Genomic DNA, 14,262 nt, shown 5'->3' with positions numbered 1-14,262 from the left:
GAATATCTAATTTTGAGGTATAATAATTTTAAATTAAAATATCTAATTACATATAATAAATTTATTTAATTGAATAATATTTTAAAATTTATTTATTTTATCGTTGATCAGACTATCTCCTTAACTAACTATTTTCTTAATCAAGTTAATGTTCAATTCAAATCTAAAAACATTATTTACTATAAGTTTTGACAATTGTTTAACAGTAAAAAACTCGAATTGCTCTCCAACTCATATCATAACTAGTGTCATCTTTGAGTTTCACAACCGCAACCATCTTGTATCTCTTCTCCAATATTTGATCAACAACATGGGCCATGGCTGGTGGAAGTTGTGGCGGCGATGCAGGGAGGTGGAGGTGGACTTCTCTTCATGGCTGAAAGAGGGACATTCAGCTGCCAACAACATGACAAGGAAACTTGAATTATTTCGCTAAAAAGAGTAATTTTTGAACTAAGGCAGTTGTAGAATAGATTTAACCAGATATGGAACCACCTTAGTGCAATCTTCACGGTACAACAGTCCGATGCAGCTCTCCTAATCATCTATAATGGGCACAACTGGATCGCTGAATCAAAAGAAGTAACAAAATAAAAGAATGTCAACGAAAAATATTGTTGTCACTTTTAAAAGTTTTAAAGCTATGCAAATAAATAATAAAACAAATCATGTACAATATCTAGTAATATATAATAATGTGGAAATTTTGCAACACAAACGTTGAGATGGCCGAGTTGGTCTAAGGCGCCAGATTAAGGTTCTGGTCCGAAAGGGCGTGGGTTCAAATCCCACTCTCAACAATTTACTTTTTATATCAGCCCATAACTATTAAAAAGTTCTGTTTACCCCCTTATGATCATTTTTACTAATAAAATCTTGTGCACTTAAAATTCACCCCAAAGTTTACCCTCTACAATTATTTTGAGCAGTATTATATGTATAAATAATGTATATAACTTTATACATTAATAATAGCATATCATTATATGACTGAATATTTTAAATTAAAAATAAAATAATACTTTGTCTCATAATGACATGTTATTGTTTGTACATAAATTTGTGCACGTTGTTTTATTGAATTATTTTTACTAATCAAGTGCACTTATAAGTAGGGGTGGATATGAACTAAGCCGAGTTCGAACACCTTTGGGCTCGAGTTCAACTTTAATAAAAAATAGTTTTGCTAAAGTTCAATTCGAATTTGTCTAGCCAACATTAAGGGTGGTTTGAATTCGATTCAAATAAAAATGGTTCAATTCGAGTTTGACTAGAATTTATGATTCAAATTCATAATTCAGATATGTGGTTTAAATTCATGATTTGACCTCGTGACTTATTGACAAAACGATATTATTTAACAATTATTTAATATAATTCGAATCTAATCACGAGTTAAGTTCAAAACTAAACCAAACTCGAATACAGTTTTAAAACGAGTTTAACTCAGTTTTAAAACGAGTGAAACTTTTTAACTCGAATACAATTCATATTCAAAGTAAACGAATTTAAACAGAACAAAGCCGACTTTCAAACTTAAGCCAATTTTGTTCGAGTCCAACCCTACTTGTAAGTTATAGCTCACTCTCGACAATCTTATTTTTTAATACTAGTCCATAACTTTTAAAAAGTTTTATTTCCCCCTTATGATTACTTTTACTAATAAAGTTATGAGCTCGCAACAATCCTATTTTTTTAATATTAGCTCATGACTTCAAAAAGTTTTGTATCTTTCTATTAGCCCATAACTATTAAAAATTTTTGTTTACCCCCTTATGATTGGTTTTACTTAAAAAGAATATGTGCATTTGTAACTCACTTTAAAGTTCACTTGACTCCTTTATGTTTATTTCTCTGTACACTTATAATAAATTGTGATAACACTTTGTCATAATTCTAGCCATTATCATTACAACATGGAAAGAAATAACAAACGCCACATTTTTTAGTATGAATAAATATACATATATATAATAATAGTAGTGATGAAATCAGAAGTTTCATTTTTCTCACATCAGAAGGGCTTTTGGCCTACCACATTGCCTTGGGGATCATAGTTACATGTGATAAACGTATCGCCACTTTTACACACAGCTCGGGCGCAGCCCAGCCCACCTTCAGGCTCTGCCTCCAAATCACCTGCGTATAGTGCAGACAATCTTTACTTTCAGCACAAGTATTGGTTTCATGATTGTAAAAACTTCTCTCTGCGGCCCATGCTTCAACAGCATCACCTGCTTTCCAATCTTTCCCACTTCCCCAAAATAGATTCTCCCCATAATCGCTCTTCGAATGCACCAAATTGCAGTCCCCTCGGCGTTTATTCGCCCACCCAGAAGCGAAACTCGCCAGCTTCTTGCTCCATTTCAGAGAAGGGAGACCAAGCTCTGTTCTCACGACGTCGTGAGGTATTAGAAACTGTTGGATAGTGTTATTTCCAGTGGTGCCTCTGAGAAAACGTCTGGCTGAACAAGGTGAAGTTTCTTGGCTTGAGTCTGAGAAGGAGATTGAAATGACTGAACAGAAGAGGAGAAAAGTTGCCGAAAGTCTGATCGCCATGAAGGACAGCAGAGACAGAGAAATTATGTGGCTGATTTTGCAGTAGTGAGGTGGGTGATACATATATACAAGTGAAGTGCAGTTATCGGTTTCGATGCTGAAGAGAATCGTTGCACGTGATAAAGTCATGGTTTGGAGGAGATATAAGGTGGAAATCACGTTAGTGAATGTGCAAGATAGGAAAGGTTTGCTTAGGGGTAGATTGGATTCAAGTTAGCCCAATTCGAATTCATGATTCGTTAAATAGCTTGATAACTTAAATTTGAAATCGATTAATTTGTTTATTCAACGATTTAGGTATTCTGTCAATAATATTATTCCACACCAACTTGATTATAGATTCAATCCAAATTCGAGCTTTTCAAAACAAATTCATCCTAGATTACTTGACTTTTAATGGCCAAAAGACTATTTCCCACCCAAGGTATGTTGCATTCTCAAGTTTTCCCTCATTAACTTTGATAATACCAAATACCCAACCTAAGTTTTCAAAAATTAACGGAACTTTAACCCCTTGAAATTTTATCTCTTTTTACCCCCCTAAACTTTATTAAAGTTTATCCCCAACCTAAGTTTTCAAAAATTGTGTTTCCCCCCTAGGGTTTCCAAACCTTCTATCCAATTTTTAATTAACAAAAGTATGCAACCAAGTATTGATTCACCATATTAGAGCCTGGACCAAAGCAGCTAGTTTAATTAGAAACCAGTGCCACATTCAATCCAGAACACAGTTAAATTTTGTTTGTCATTGACCAGATTGATTAAAAATTAAAAAAATTTTAATATAGTTTAACCCAATAATTAAAAACTCATAATATGTTATTAATTCTCATAAATACTATAAAACATTGTGAGAAGGATTCAAAATTAGATAAAGATCTTAAAAAGACCAGTCAAAGATCTATGAGAGTTTCCTACTTTATGTGAGGATAATTAATAGGTGTAATATCCTTCTTCTATATGTGCATATATATATATATATATATATATATATATATATATGTGTGTGTGTGTGTGTGTGTGAATAAGTATTTTCCTCGTTATTAGTCTTTCGTATTTATAGGACTCAATATTAAATGAAAAATATGAATCGTATTCAAATAATCAAATATAAGTATTTCTAATTTAAATATGATTCTTAAAATGTATTCATATTATAATTAATATGGAACAAAATAATTACACTATCGATATAATCTTAATTTGGTGGGAAAATATAGCATTTCCCTTGAAGAGACGTACAACCTTGCAGAGTTTCTATCGTTGTTTATGGGTAAGAGGGTTACTGTTACATTTGGATGATTAAAGTAAATATATTTAGTCATTATTATTGTAATTACTAATCATAATTTTAAAAATTAGATAAATTAACCAATTTAGCCAATCGAGTTATCACCCGTTAAACAAAACAAAAGCCATTTTTAGAAAAACTAATTTAGTTATTGAACTAAATTATACCACGGTTTAACTATCCAAGTTAAAGATTAACCAAGTAAAACCACATCAAATTTTGTTTTATTATTATTATTATTATTATTATTATCTATATTTATTGTATTTTATAAAAAAACTATAACATTTTTTATTTTTTAAGATTTGAATCCCACATCTCACCCATCAATTTAAAGTATATGTCAAACTAAATATATTTTTATATTATATTACATAATAATTAGTAATTTAAAATTATTTTAAATATATAATTCAATTGGTGATCATTGATTAAACCGAATTATCCACTCACTAAGTTAACGTCCGAGCCAGCTTTAAGAAATATTGTTACTGGCTAGTTATTTATCGTAATTTACTTAATATCATACATGCAAATTTAAATAAAAAAGGAGTTTCAGCAAATTAAAATGAAACTTATTTCAAATATTTAGCTTGAGGGAAGGGAAAAATATATACATAAATTTGCGAATTAACAACCAAAATAAAAATGTAAAAACTTAAAATGACAAAGTTACCCTTCTTGGCTTTCTCCGTCGGCTCAAACATAAACTAAGTAGCCGATTTCAGATCTGCTAGCTCTTTCACACTCATTTCTGTAAAAAATAACCAATAGATTATGAACCTCCTCACGATCTGAAATTTAGTCACTGCACTCTCCTGTCTTCGAGTTGACTCAATTTCGCCAAATCGTTATCTTCTCCAGCAATCTTATCGCTTAAGGTTCGTTTTTCTTCTCGATTCGCAGATCGCATGGTTCATTTTCTCGGCAATCGAAGGGAGGGTCTTTAATTTTCTCTTTCGATTTATGTTGCTAGTTAGTAGAATCTATTGTTGTTATTATTTATGGTTAATAATTTCACTTATTGCACTCTAGTTTATTTGATTTTCCTTCGTTTCCGTGCGCCATTTGTTGGATATAGTTTTTATACATCGGCTCGTTATGTGAATTGAGAGGGTTCAGTTGCAGTGTTTGATGATCATGTAACTTTCAGTGAGATCTCGTTGTTGTAATTTTAATAGAGTTAATTTAAATTTTAGATCTGATCTGGCTGTGCTGGCGGTTTTAAATGTTAAAAATGTCGAGTCTGAGATTAACAAATTATTTTAAATTACTTAGAGATGTAGAGAGGTTTTATGAGAAATCTGAATGCTTATGTTGCGGTAGTGTGGTGTTCGTTTTTCACTTTGTAAAGCATGCTTGTGCACGACACGTACACAGTCTCACAGCTTGCCCGATATTTGTGACTGCATTTTTTTCATACCGTTTATTAGCTGCTAGATAGATGACTGATTAATTTTATGGATGTTTACGCCTAAATTTGTTTATCTGGATTCACTGATTTATTTAGATAGATGATAGAAAGTGGAAAAAACTTTTATATTGGTTGTTGTGCTGTTTTCAATCATTTTCTCTTCAACTTCTAGTTACCATGTCTAATTTTCAAATTATGAATGTTTTATTTCATTTGAATTGCTCTAATATGTTGTGTATGGCCAGAAAAAACGATAAGGCAACATGGAGAAATCTTGTACTCTGCTCATTCACTTTGACAGAGGAACACCAGCAATCGCAAATGAAATTAAGGAGGCTCTTGAAGGCAATGATGTGCCTGCAAAGGTTGATGCCATGAAGAAGGCGATTATGCTTTTGTTGAATGGAGAAACCTTGCCTCAGCTTTTTATCACAATAGTTAGATATGTGTTGCCTTCTGAGGATCACACGATACAAAAATTATTGCTTCTATATTTGGAGATCATTGAGAAAACCGATACTAAAGGTAGGGTCTTACCAGAAATGATTTTGATATGCCAAAACTTGAGGAACAATCTTCAACACCCTAATGAGTATATTCGTGGGGTTACATTGAGGTTTCTTTGCCGGTTGAATGAGACAGAGATAATTGAGCCATTGATTCCTTCAGTTTTGCAAAATTTAGCACATCGCCATCCATATATTAGGAGAAATGCTATATTAGCTGTGATGTCAATCTATAAGCTTCCACAGGGTGAGCAGCTTTTGGTTGATGCACCGGAAATGATTGAGAAGGTTCTCTCAACAGAGCAGGATCAATCAGCAAAGCGAAATGCATTCCTCATGCTCTTTACCTGTGACCAGGACCGAGCAATTAATTACCTTTTGACCCATGTTGATAGGATTTCTGAATGGGGTGAATCACTTCAAATGGTTGTGTTGGAGTTGATTCGAAAAGTTTGCAGAACAAATCGGGGAGAGAAGGGGAAGTACATCAAGATCATTATATCTTTGTTGAATGCCCCTTCAACTGCAGTTATATACGAATGTGCTGGGACACTTGTCTCTTTGTCATCTGCACCCACTGCTATCAGAGCTGCTGCTAACACCTACTGTCAACTTCTTCTTTCACAGAGTGACAACAATGTAAAGCTTATTGTGCTTGACCGACTGAATGAGCTCAAGTCTTTGCACAGAGATATCATGGTTGATCTTATCATGGATGTGATTAGGGCGCTTTCCAGTCCTAATCTTGATATTCGGAGAAAGACACTTGATATTGTACTTGAGTTGATAACTCCACGAAACATCAATGAAGTGGTTCTCGTGTTGAAGAAAGAAGTCGTAAAGACCCAGGGTGGAGAGCTTGAGAAAAATGGTGAGTACAGGCAAATGCTCATTCAAGCCATCCATTCTTGTGCTATTAAGTTCCCTGATGTCGCAAGCACAGTTGTCCATCTGCTGATGGATTTCTTGGGAGACAGCAATGTTGCTTCAGCTATTGATGTGATTGTTTTTGTTCGGGAAATAATTCAAATGAATCCTAAATTGCGGGTCTCTATCATAACCAGGCTATTGGACAACTTCTACCAAATCCGAGCTGCACGGGTTTGCACTTGTGCTCTTTGGATCATTGGAGAGTATTGCCAGTCTCTTTCTGAAGTTGAGAGTGGCATAGCAAGCATTAAGCAGTGTCTTGGGGACTTGCCCTTTTTTTCCATTTCTGAAGAAGGGGAAGATATTGACAACACTGCAAAGAAGGCCCCACAAGCAAACTCGATTACCGTCTCTTCCAAAAGACCAGCTATTCTTGCTGATGGAACTTATGCTACACAGAGTGCTGCCTCGGAAACTGCTTTTTCCCCTCCTACCATAGTTCAGGGAACAATGGCTTCTGGGAATTTAAGATCCCTTCTTCTCACTGGTGACTTTTTCCTTGGGGCAGTTGTGGCTTGCACATTGACAAAGCTTATTCTGAGATTAGAGGAGGTGCAGTCATCTCAAGTTGAAGTTAATAAAGCATCTACACAGGCATTGTTGATCATGGTGTCGATGCTGCAATTGGGACAATCTTCGGTCCTTCCACACCCAATCGATAATGATTCCCATGATAGGATTGTCCTGTGCATAAGATTGCTATGCAATACTGGAGATGAAGTCAGGAAGATATGGTTGCAGTCTTGCCGTCAGAGTTTTGTGAAAATGCTTTCAGAGAAACAATTAAGGGAAACTGAGGAACTAAAAGCAAAGGCTCAGGTTTCTAATGCACAACCAGATGATCTTATTGACTTCTACCATCTAAAGAGCCGGAAGGTAAGAATCTCTGCACTCCCTGTCTATTTAATATGTGGATTGCAATGAATAAAGATGATAATATTTCATTTTGTATGATCTAACCTTTTGTTCATAAAATTCTTCATCACTTTGCTATTAAAAGATGTTGATGATTCTTTCTTACCTTTTCACAGATTTTTTTTTTTTACTTGGAAAATGCCCTCGTGTATGGCATGTTTTAGTAGAGGGTAGGATTTTTTTGTTAAAACATTTTCCTGGTATATTGTTTGACTTTGGGCATTTGATAAGCAATTTTTTTTTTTTGGTAATACATGATACCAACTTGATGCTTGATATCCTTATATTATTTTTTATTACTGACAATCATTTGACATTTTTCAAATTCTGGTACATTGTTTTCTTGTTACCTTTGTTGGGGTGATCCTTTGGATGAATGTACAAATTCAAAATTTATGACTATATCTTAATTCTAGGGAATGAGTCAGCTAGAGTTGGAAGATGAGGTACAAGATGATCTAAAACGTGCAACTGGAGAGTTCATTAAGGATGGGGATGATGCAAATAAGCTTAACCGCATTCTTCAACTCACTGGATTTAGTGACCCAGTGTATGCTGAGGCATATGTGACTGTTCATCACTATGATATTGTCCTTGACGTTACAGTTATTAATCGCACAAAGGAAACCCTTCAGAATTTGTGCCTGGAGTTGGCAACCATGGGTGATCTTAAACTTGTTGAGCGTCCACAGAATTATACATTAGCACCTGAATCAAGCAAGCAAATAAAGGCCAACATCAAGGTGTCCTCAACTGAAACTGGAGTCATATTTGGGAACATTGTTTATGAAACTTCCAATGTGCTTGAACGAACAGTCGTTGTCCTCAATGACATTCACATTGACATCATGGATTATATCTCTCCTGCAGTTTGTACAAATGCAGCTTTCAGGACTATGTGGGCAGAGTTTGAATGGGAAAACAAGGTATGTGTGCCATGTCCTTTTGATGCAATTGCTGTTGTGCTCTTTGTTATTTACCCAAGGTTTTAATTTGACATTTAAATCCTAATTTCATATTATCAGTCCATCTGTTAGAACATATGTTAGCGCTCTGTTGCATGCTATGGTCTTTTTGCTGTTGTGATGATTAGTTTCAATCAAGATTATAATATGCCCTTGTTTTATGAAGTCCAAAATGGCTATCTGCATTTGTTGTTACAATAGTTTAGTTTGAATTATGTTAATGATACTATGCCAGCCTCCTTTTTTCTTGCTTATACTATATTAGTTTATGTTTCATTACTGAAAGCTTTCTCCTGATTGAGCGACTATTTCTGTGTCTTACCTTTGCTTTAATTGTCATTTGTTTTCTGCAATGCAGGTTGCTGTTAACACGGTGATTCAAGATGAGAAGGAGTTTCTTGATCATATTATCAAGTCAACCAACATGAAATGCCTCACTGCACCGTAAGTTTGGTCTCTTAAGTTGGCACAGTCCTATATCGCAGATGTAGATTGATAACACAAAACACCTTTTCTGTCAGAATATCTGAGTTATAAGGGTATATTTAAGCCACACTGAGCTTGAGTTTGGGTCTGCTAGAGCTCTGCTCTACATAAGGGGAGTCAAGTTCGAACCTACACTCAAGATAAGTGTTTTTGAAGGACATGAGTTCAAGCTCGACATGGTGGGTGATGCTTGAACTCGACTCTTGTGGCTTAGTACTGTTGATATAAGCTTGAGTCCACATGAAACAAGTTTAAGCTCAATAAACTTAGAGCAAAACAACTTTGTTTTGACTCAAATAACACCGGTACAAAATAATATCATTTTATTTGCATATATGAGTCTCTCACGAGTCTATTTAGCCAAAGACCCTAATAGTTTGAATTTGATAATGTCACATACCCGTGGCTCCAGCTTGACCTATGGTTGCTCGTTTTGAGCTTGACCAATGGTCGCTCGTTTTGAGATCAAATAAGTCAAGCCAATTCAGGTCGAATCCACTCCTAGTTATAAGAGATTTTTTTTCCTACTAAGAAGCACTTACTAAATCACAACATAATAATTCGGTTCTTTGCTAGTTTTTTCACCTGGCTTCAAAGTTATCACCAGAAACCGTTAGGATTTAACATGAAAATGATCCTCACATAATTGTATGTTCTCATATTACCTCATGGAGAAATCCCAATTACAGGTAATTTAACGCCATTTTCCCACTTGACTCGTTTGCATTGCAGATCTGCACTGGATGGTGAATGTGGATTCCTGGCAGCGAACTTGTATGCTAAGAGCGTTTTTGGCGAGGATGCATTGGTAAATGTTAGCGTGGAGAAACAGATTGACAACAAATTGAGTGGCTACATCAGGATAAGGAGCAAGACCCAGGGCATTGCCCTTAGTCTTGGGGATAAGATCACGCTTAAGCAGAAGGGAGGCAGTTGATGTAAGCATGCCGTTGTTGCAGATCTACTCATCCATCTTGATCACTGCCTTCCGTATTCAGAGGCAAGTTTTGTTGATTTATGTTCTCATATTGCCTTTTGTTGAACTGATGCAGGTGCTTTGCCTGAAAATCAGAAAGGCCTTCCCATATTTCTCCACTTTTGTACTTAGGCAACCAGTAAGAGAGTTAATATTTGAGCCATATGTTACAGTGAAAGTTCTGTACGATGATTACAATTTGCCCCTTTTTTCAAATTTTATTTGATTATTTTTACTCTAGGAGTTTACGTTATTGAAACGGGATTTTGTTATTATTTTTCAACAGTGTTGAGTTTAAGCTCTGTTAATAATTTTTCTGAGTTTGGCTTTGTGGAAACACACGGTAATATTATTACATATACAAATGCTGGGTAATATCAAGAGTAAACAAACTTACATGTCATAGATTATGTAATTGGAATAAAACTATACATATAATTAAATTGTACAAACTTTTATATACAAATTGAGATGTATATTTGTGATTAGGGTAGAGATGTGATTGTTTATTTTTTCTTTATCTTTAAAATCACTCAATCAAAAGTTATTATATTAGGTTGTATATAAAAGTTTGTATAATTTATTTATACATATAATATTATTTATCTAATTGTTTCTTTTTATCTCTAATTTAAAATTCAATAATACTAATAATATATCATTATATGATTTGATATTATTTTATTTTTATTTTTAATTATTTAATCATATAATAATATTATATTATATATAAAAATGGTATACTATTCTTTCAAAATACTCAAAATCATAGAATATTATATTTGTATAAACAATCAAATTAAATCATAGGAATCGTGGAAGTCAGTCTTGTCTGACCCGTTGTGAATATTTGAATTTAAATCGATTTAAAATTAAATTATTTTTAAATTCAAATTCCAACCTCTGCTTAATAATCTGTACATCAGATCAAAGTCCTGCCTAAAAACTTGGCACTTTTATTAGCCGAATGAGAAAGAAACGAAAAAGGTAATGTTAGAGAAGGAAGGAAAGATACTTGGTGGGGAAAGAGCAAGCATGTTGAGGGTGCATGCAATACACGTGGCAGAAAATTACAAATTAAAAAAAAAAACAGATGGGTTTGGGAGGAGGACATGAATGCGCACATGAGATGAAAATTTGGACTTCCCAAGGATTAGATAAAAAAAAAGGTAAGTTTATTCATGATATGTCCTCTTATATTTGGCAGTTGGCCCTGTTTTTCCTTCCTCTCCCTTAATAGAAGATTCTTTCATTTTACTTTAAATACATACAATTGAATATTATATCTTTTAATATTTAACCATTTATATTTATAATATTACATTTTATCTAATAAAATTCATCTAGTTTCAAGTTTTAGTTTAAATACGAGCTTAAAACTCAACAAAACTTATCTTAAAAAATAATAATAATAAAAAATCTCATACTAACTTTTAATACAATTTTATTGTTATATTCAAACCAAATCATAAATTCGTAAACCAACAAATTCAATTTAAATATAAAATTTAAACCATTCAAACTTGATTTAACAATAATCAAATCAAACTATTAAAAATTGAAAGTAAATCACAAACAACTTAATTAGATTGCAACTCTAGTCTTATACTAATGATATCTTGGAGCTTGAAACATTCATTGTTTTTTTTTTTTTTTTCATTTTTATTATTTATTTACATTCATTATAAAATTTAGTTCTAATTTTTTGACAGACAATATTAAATAAAATAAAAGGTTAACCTAAACATACTACCATGGATTCTTCTCTTCTTCTTCTTCTTTTTCTTCTTCTTCTTCTTCATCCTTTGTTTGTTGTTTAAAAGAAGGCAAGTTTTGAAGCTGATGAGGATGAGGATGATGATGATGATCTTCTTCGTCTTCTTCGTCTTCTTCTTCTTCAAGAGCAGGAAGAATAGGCATAGATATTGGGTTCTGCCATGAGTAAAAGGACGATCTTCTACTGTTTCTGGATAACTTGTTCGCTATCAGCAATCTTCTTCTCTTGTTAATTGGATTCGCTTCCTTCCCAAGATCTTTCACTGAGTTCACATCTGACAGATTCGCAAATGATTTCGATCTCCCATTATAGTGATTCGATAATCCTCTCCTGAATTCATCACAAACAAGAACAAAATTATTTTGATTTTAAATATTACAAATCCTTGAATTTTGTATTGTATTGTATTGTATTGTATCTACTCACTTTATCGGAAGAGAGTCTTCTAATGAATCCAAAGAAAGCGTCGGCTTTTTCAACTTTGAAACGTCGTCGTTTTCGTCTTCGCTGTCACCTGCATCCCCGATCGACGACGACGAACTATCCGTACAATCATCCGACCCATACCCGGAACTGAGTTTCTCTCCGTTGGTCTCATGACGATCTTCCTTCAAGAACAAACACATCGACTTATCTTTCGCCGCAGCAACACCGCTTCGGTCTCGGAAGCACGACGACGGAGATGGTGACCGTGACGACACAGACACCTCCATGCTGTAAGTGGGGCCCACCAGCACTTCCATTACTTTAACAACCCTTTCTCACTTTTCTCCCCTATCCTTCTCCTTCTCCTCCTCCTCCTTCGTCCTCGTCGTCTATTTCTGTCGTTCTCTCTCAGAGAATCTCTTCTTCTCATCAAACGGCCGAAAACGACTTCGTATTGTGGAGAGAAACACGGCGTGACAAAGAAGAACACATACAGAATAGAAGAGAGAGGGTGAGTGTAGGATCAGGATAAGGTGGGTGCCGGTTAAGGAATTGAACTGAAAATAATTAATGACTTGAAGATGGCAAGAGAGAGAGAGAGAGATTCTGTTAACCACAGCAAACTGTATATATACAGACTCATAAGCATACGTGTATTTTTATACGTATAGTTATGTATTGGCGGCCAAACAGGCAAGAAACTAGTTTGACACGTTCGTCAAGTCGTGGCAGCAAAAATGACGATAATACCCACGGTTAGTCCATCTGTATTTTCTTACATTTTCCCCTTTTTTATACACTAAGTTGAGGGAGACAATACGAAATTATCAAATATTTATGTTAAAAGATTTTTTTTTTATTTTTTAAAACGGCCAATTCATCTATTTAGTAAATGATGTAGCAAGTTTACGGATCGATTTAATTTACGTTATTCAAGTTCATATTACTAATTACTTTAATTCGAACCCTTTAACCATATTGATATTCTTGTCTGAAAATTTGTTATTAAATCTTCTTATTTTTTAACGATTTTTTTAAATGATTAATCATTGTTTTAAATAAGTGAACAACAAAAGTTATATATGTACGTAAGTTCAAACATATATATCACAATAATATGTTAAATTATCTTAGAATTAAATAAAAAAGAGAGATTTATATAATACATTAAATATATAAAAAATTATCTTCTCAATAACTAAACTATCTGTCAAGAACTAAAGCAAATTCAACAATAGTTGACAAATTTTAAACAATGGAAAAAGGGACACTTTTTAATATCAAAATGGTCAAAAACTATGTAAGTGTTTTTCAATATTTTACACATTTTAAAATCATATAAATAGATGTACATATCTCTAGTACCAGGATTAGATTCAAGTTTGAGCTTGTTTAAATGATAAACAATAATATAAAAAAATGATGAATTATCGAAGAAGTAGAATGAAAAGAATGGCTAAAAAAAAAAGATTTATTGAAAAATTGTTAATAAGTTCTTGAACTTGAGTTAAACTGTAAAGTTAAAGTGTCAGTCCAATTTCAACTTATTCAAACTAAATACGAAACCTAACATAAACTAATTTGGTTCAAATCCACCGCTATCAAATATATATCTCATGCCTTTATATATATATAAAAGTAATATTGTCTAATTGAGTATTATCATAATATTTTGTTTGAATAAATTCCTCCAATTTGCTCATAAGGATAATCCATGAATAATAATATTAATAATGCTGAATGGATCAGCCAATCCAATCCATTAATTTGACTGGTCATCAACAACAGCATATAACAATGAGCACTTGAAATATAAAATAAGTAAATAAGAAAGGGTGGGTCACAACAGCCCGAATATTCTAAATGGATGATCCACTTGCCAATATTAAATTATTATTATGATTACAATACTTAATATATATATATATATATATATATATATATATATATATATATATATATGAAATATAATAATTTATGGTGGTGGAGGGGAGACAGAAAATTTATAATAATAATA

General features: G+C 33.3%; 2 protein-coding genes, 1 non-coding gene and 1 pseudogene across 4 annotated transcripts; 2 read left to right on the top strand and 2 right to left on the bottom strand.

The window, feature by feature from the left end:
- The first annotated feature begins 719 nt into the window (after window positions 1–719).
- On the top strand, window positions 720–800 carry TRNAL-AAG. Its single transcript has one exon. It is a non-coding gene; the product is annotated as a tRNA-Leu (tRNA).
- A 1,080-nt stretch (window positions 801–1,880) lies between these two features.
- On the bottom strand, window positions 1,881–2,750 carry LOC123201180 (annotated as a pseudogene).
- Window positions 2,751–4,574: 1,824 nt separating this feature from the next.
- LOC123200532 (coatomer subunit beta-1-like) lies at window positions 4,575–10,282 on the top strand. 2 transcript variants are annotated; one of them, XM_044615732.1, is made up of 6 exons: window positions 4,575–4,731; window positions 5,510–7,576; window positions 8,032–8,541; window positions 8,939–9,024; window positions 9,799–10,004; window positions 10,119–10,282. In XM_044615732.1, exons 2-5 carry the CDS (start codon window positions 5,528–5,530, stop codon window positions 10,001–10,003), a joined length of 2,850 nt encoding a protein of 949 aa, XP_044471667.1. In that variant the 5' UTR covers window positions 4,575–4,731; window positions 5,510–5,527; the 3' UTR covers window position 10,004; window positions 10,119–10,282. The 2 variants fall into 2 exon arrangements, with proteins under 2 accessions (XP_044471667.1, XP_044471666.1); XM_044615731.1 differs by having other exon boundaries at window positions 9,799–10,282.
- A 1,283-nt stretch (window positions 10,283–11,565) lies between these two features.
- On the bottom strand, window positions 11,566–12,854 carry LOC123200120. Its single transcript, XM_044615252.1, has 2 exons — window positions 12,246–12,854; window positions 11,566–12,149 (listed from the first exon to the last, which is right to left on the bottom strand). Exons 1-2 carry the CDS (start codon window positions 12,560–12,562, stop codon window positions 11,792–11,794), a joined length of 675 nt encoding a protein of 224 aa, XP_044471187.1. The 5' UTR covers window positions 12,563–12,854; the 3' UTR covers window positions 11,566–11,791.
- Window positions 12,855–14,262: the final 1,408 nt, after the last annotated feature.

This window comes from Mangifera indica, chromosome 17 (genome assembly GCF_011075055.1).
Source record: "Mangifera indica cultivar Alphonso chromosome 17, CATAS_Mindica_2.1, whole genome shotgun sequence".
NCBI classification, from domain to species: Eukaryota; Viridiplantae; Streptophyta; class Magnoliopsida; order Sapindales; family Anacardiaceae; genus Mangifera; species Mangifera indica.
This window is presented reverse-complemented; position numbering and strand designations above follow the sequence as displayed.

Excerpts from the sequence above, each read along its gene's own strand:
- LOC123200532 (XM_044615732.1), top strand. The coding sequence starts at position 5,528 with ATGGAGAAATCTTGTACTCTGCTCATTCACTTTGACAGAGGAACACCA. Across the intron at positions 7,577-8,031 it reads ACCATCTAAAGAGCCGGAAG|GGAATGAGTCAGCTAGAGTT; the intron begins GTAAGAATCTCT and ends TCTTAATTCTAG. Across the intron at positions 8,542-8,938 it reads AGTTTGAATGGGAAAACAAG|GTTGCTGTTAACACGGTGAT; the intron begins GTATGTGTGCCA and ends TCTGCAATGCAG.
- LOC123200120 (XM_044615252.1), bottom strand. The coding sequence starts at position 12,562 with ATGGAAGTGCTGGTGGGCCCCACTTACAGCATGGAGGTGTCTGTGTCG. Across the intron at positions 12,150-12,245 it reads GAAGACTCTCTTCCGATAAA|GAGAGGATTATCGAATCACT; the intron begins GTGAGTAGATAC and ends TGATGAATTCAG.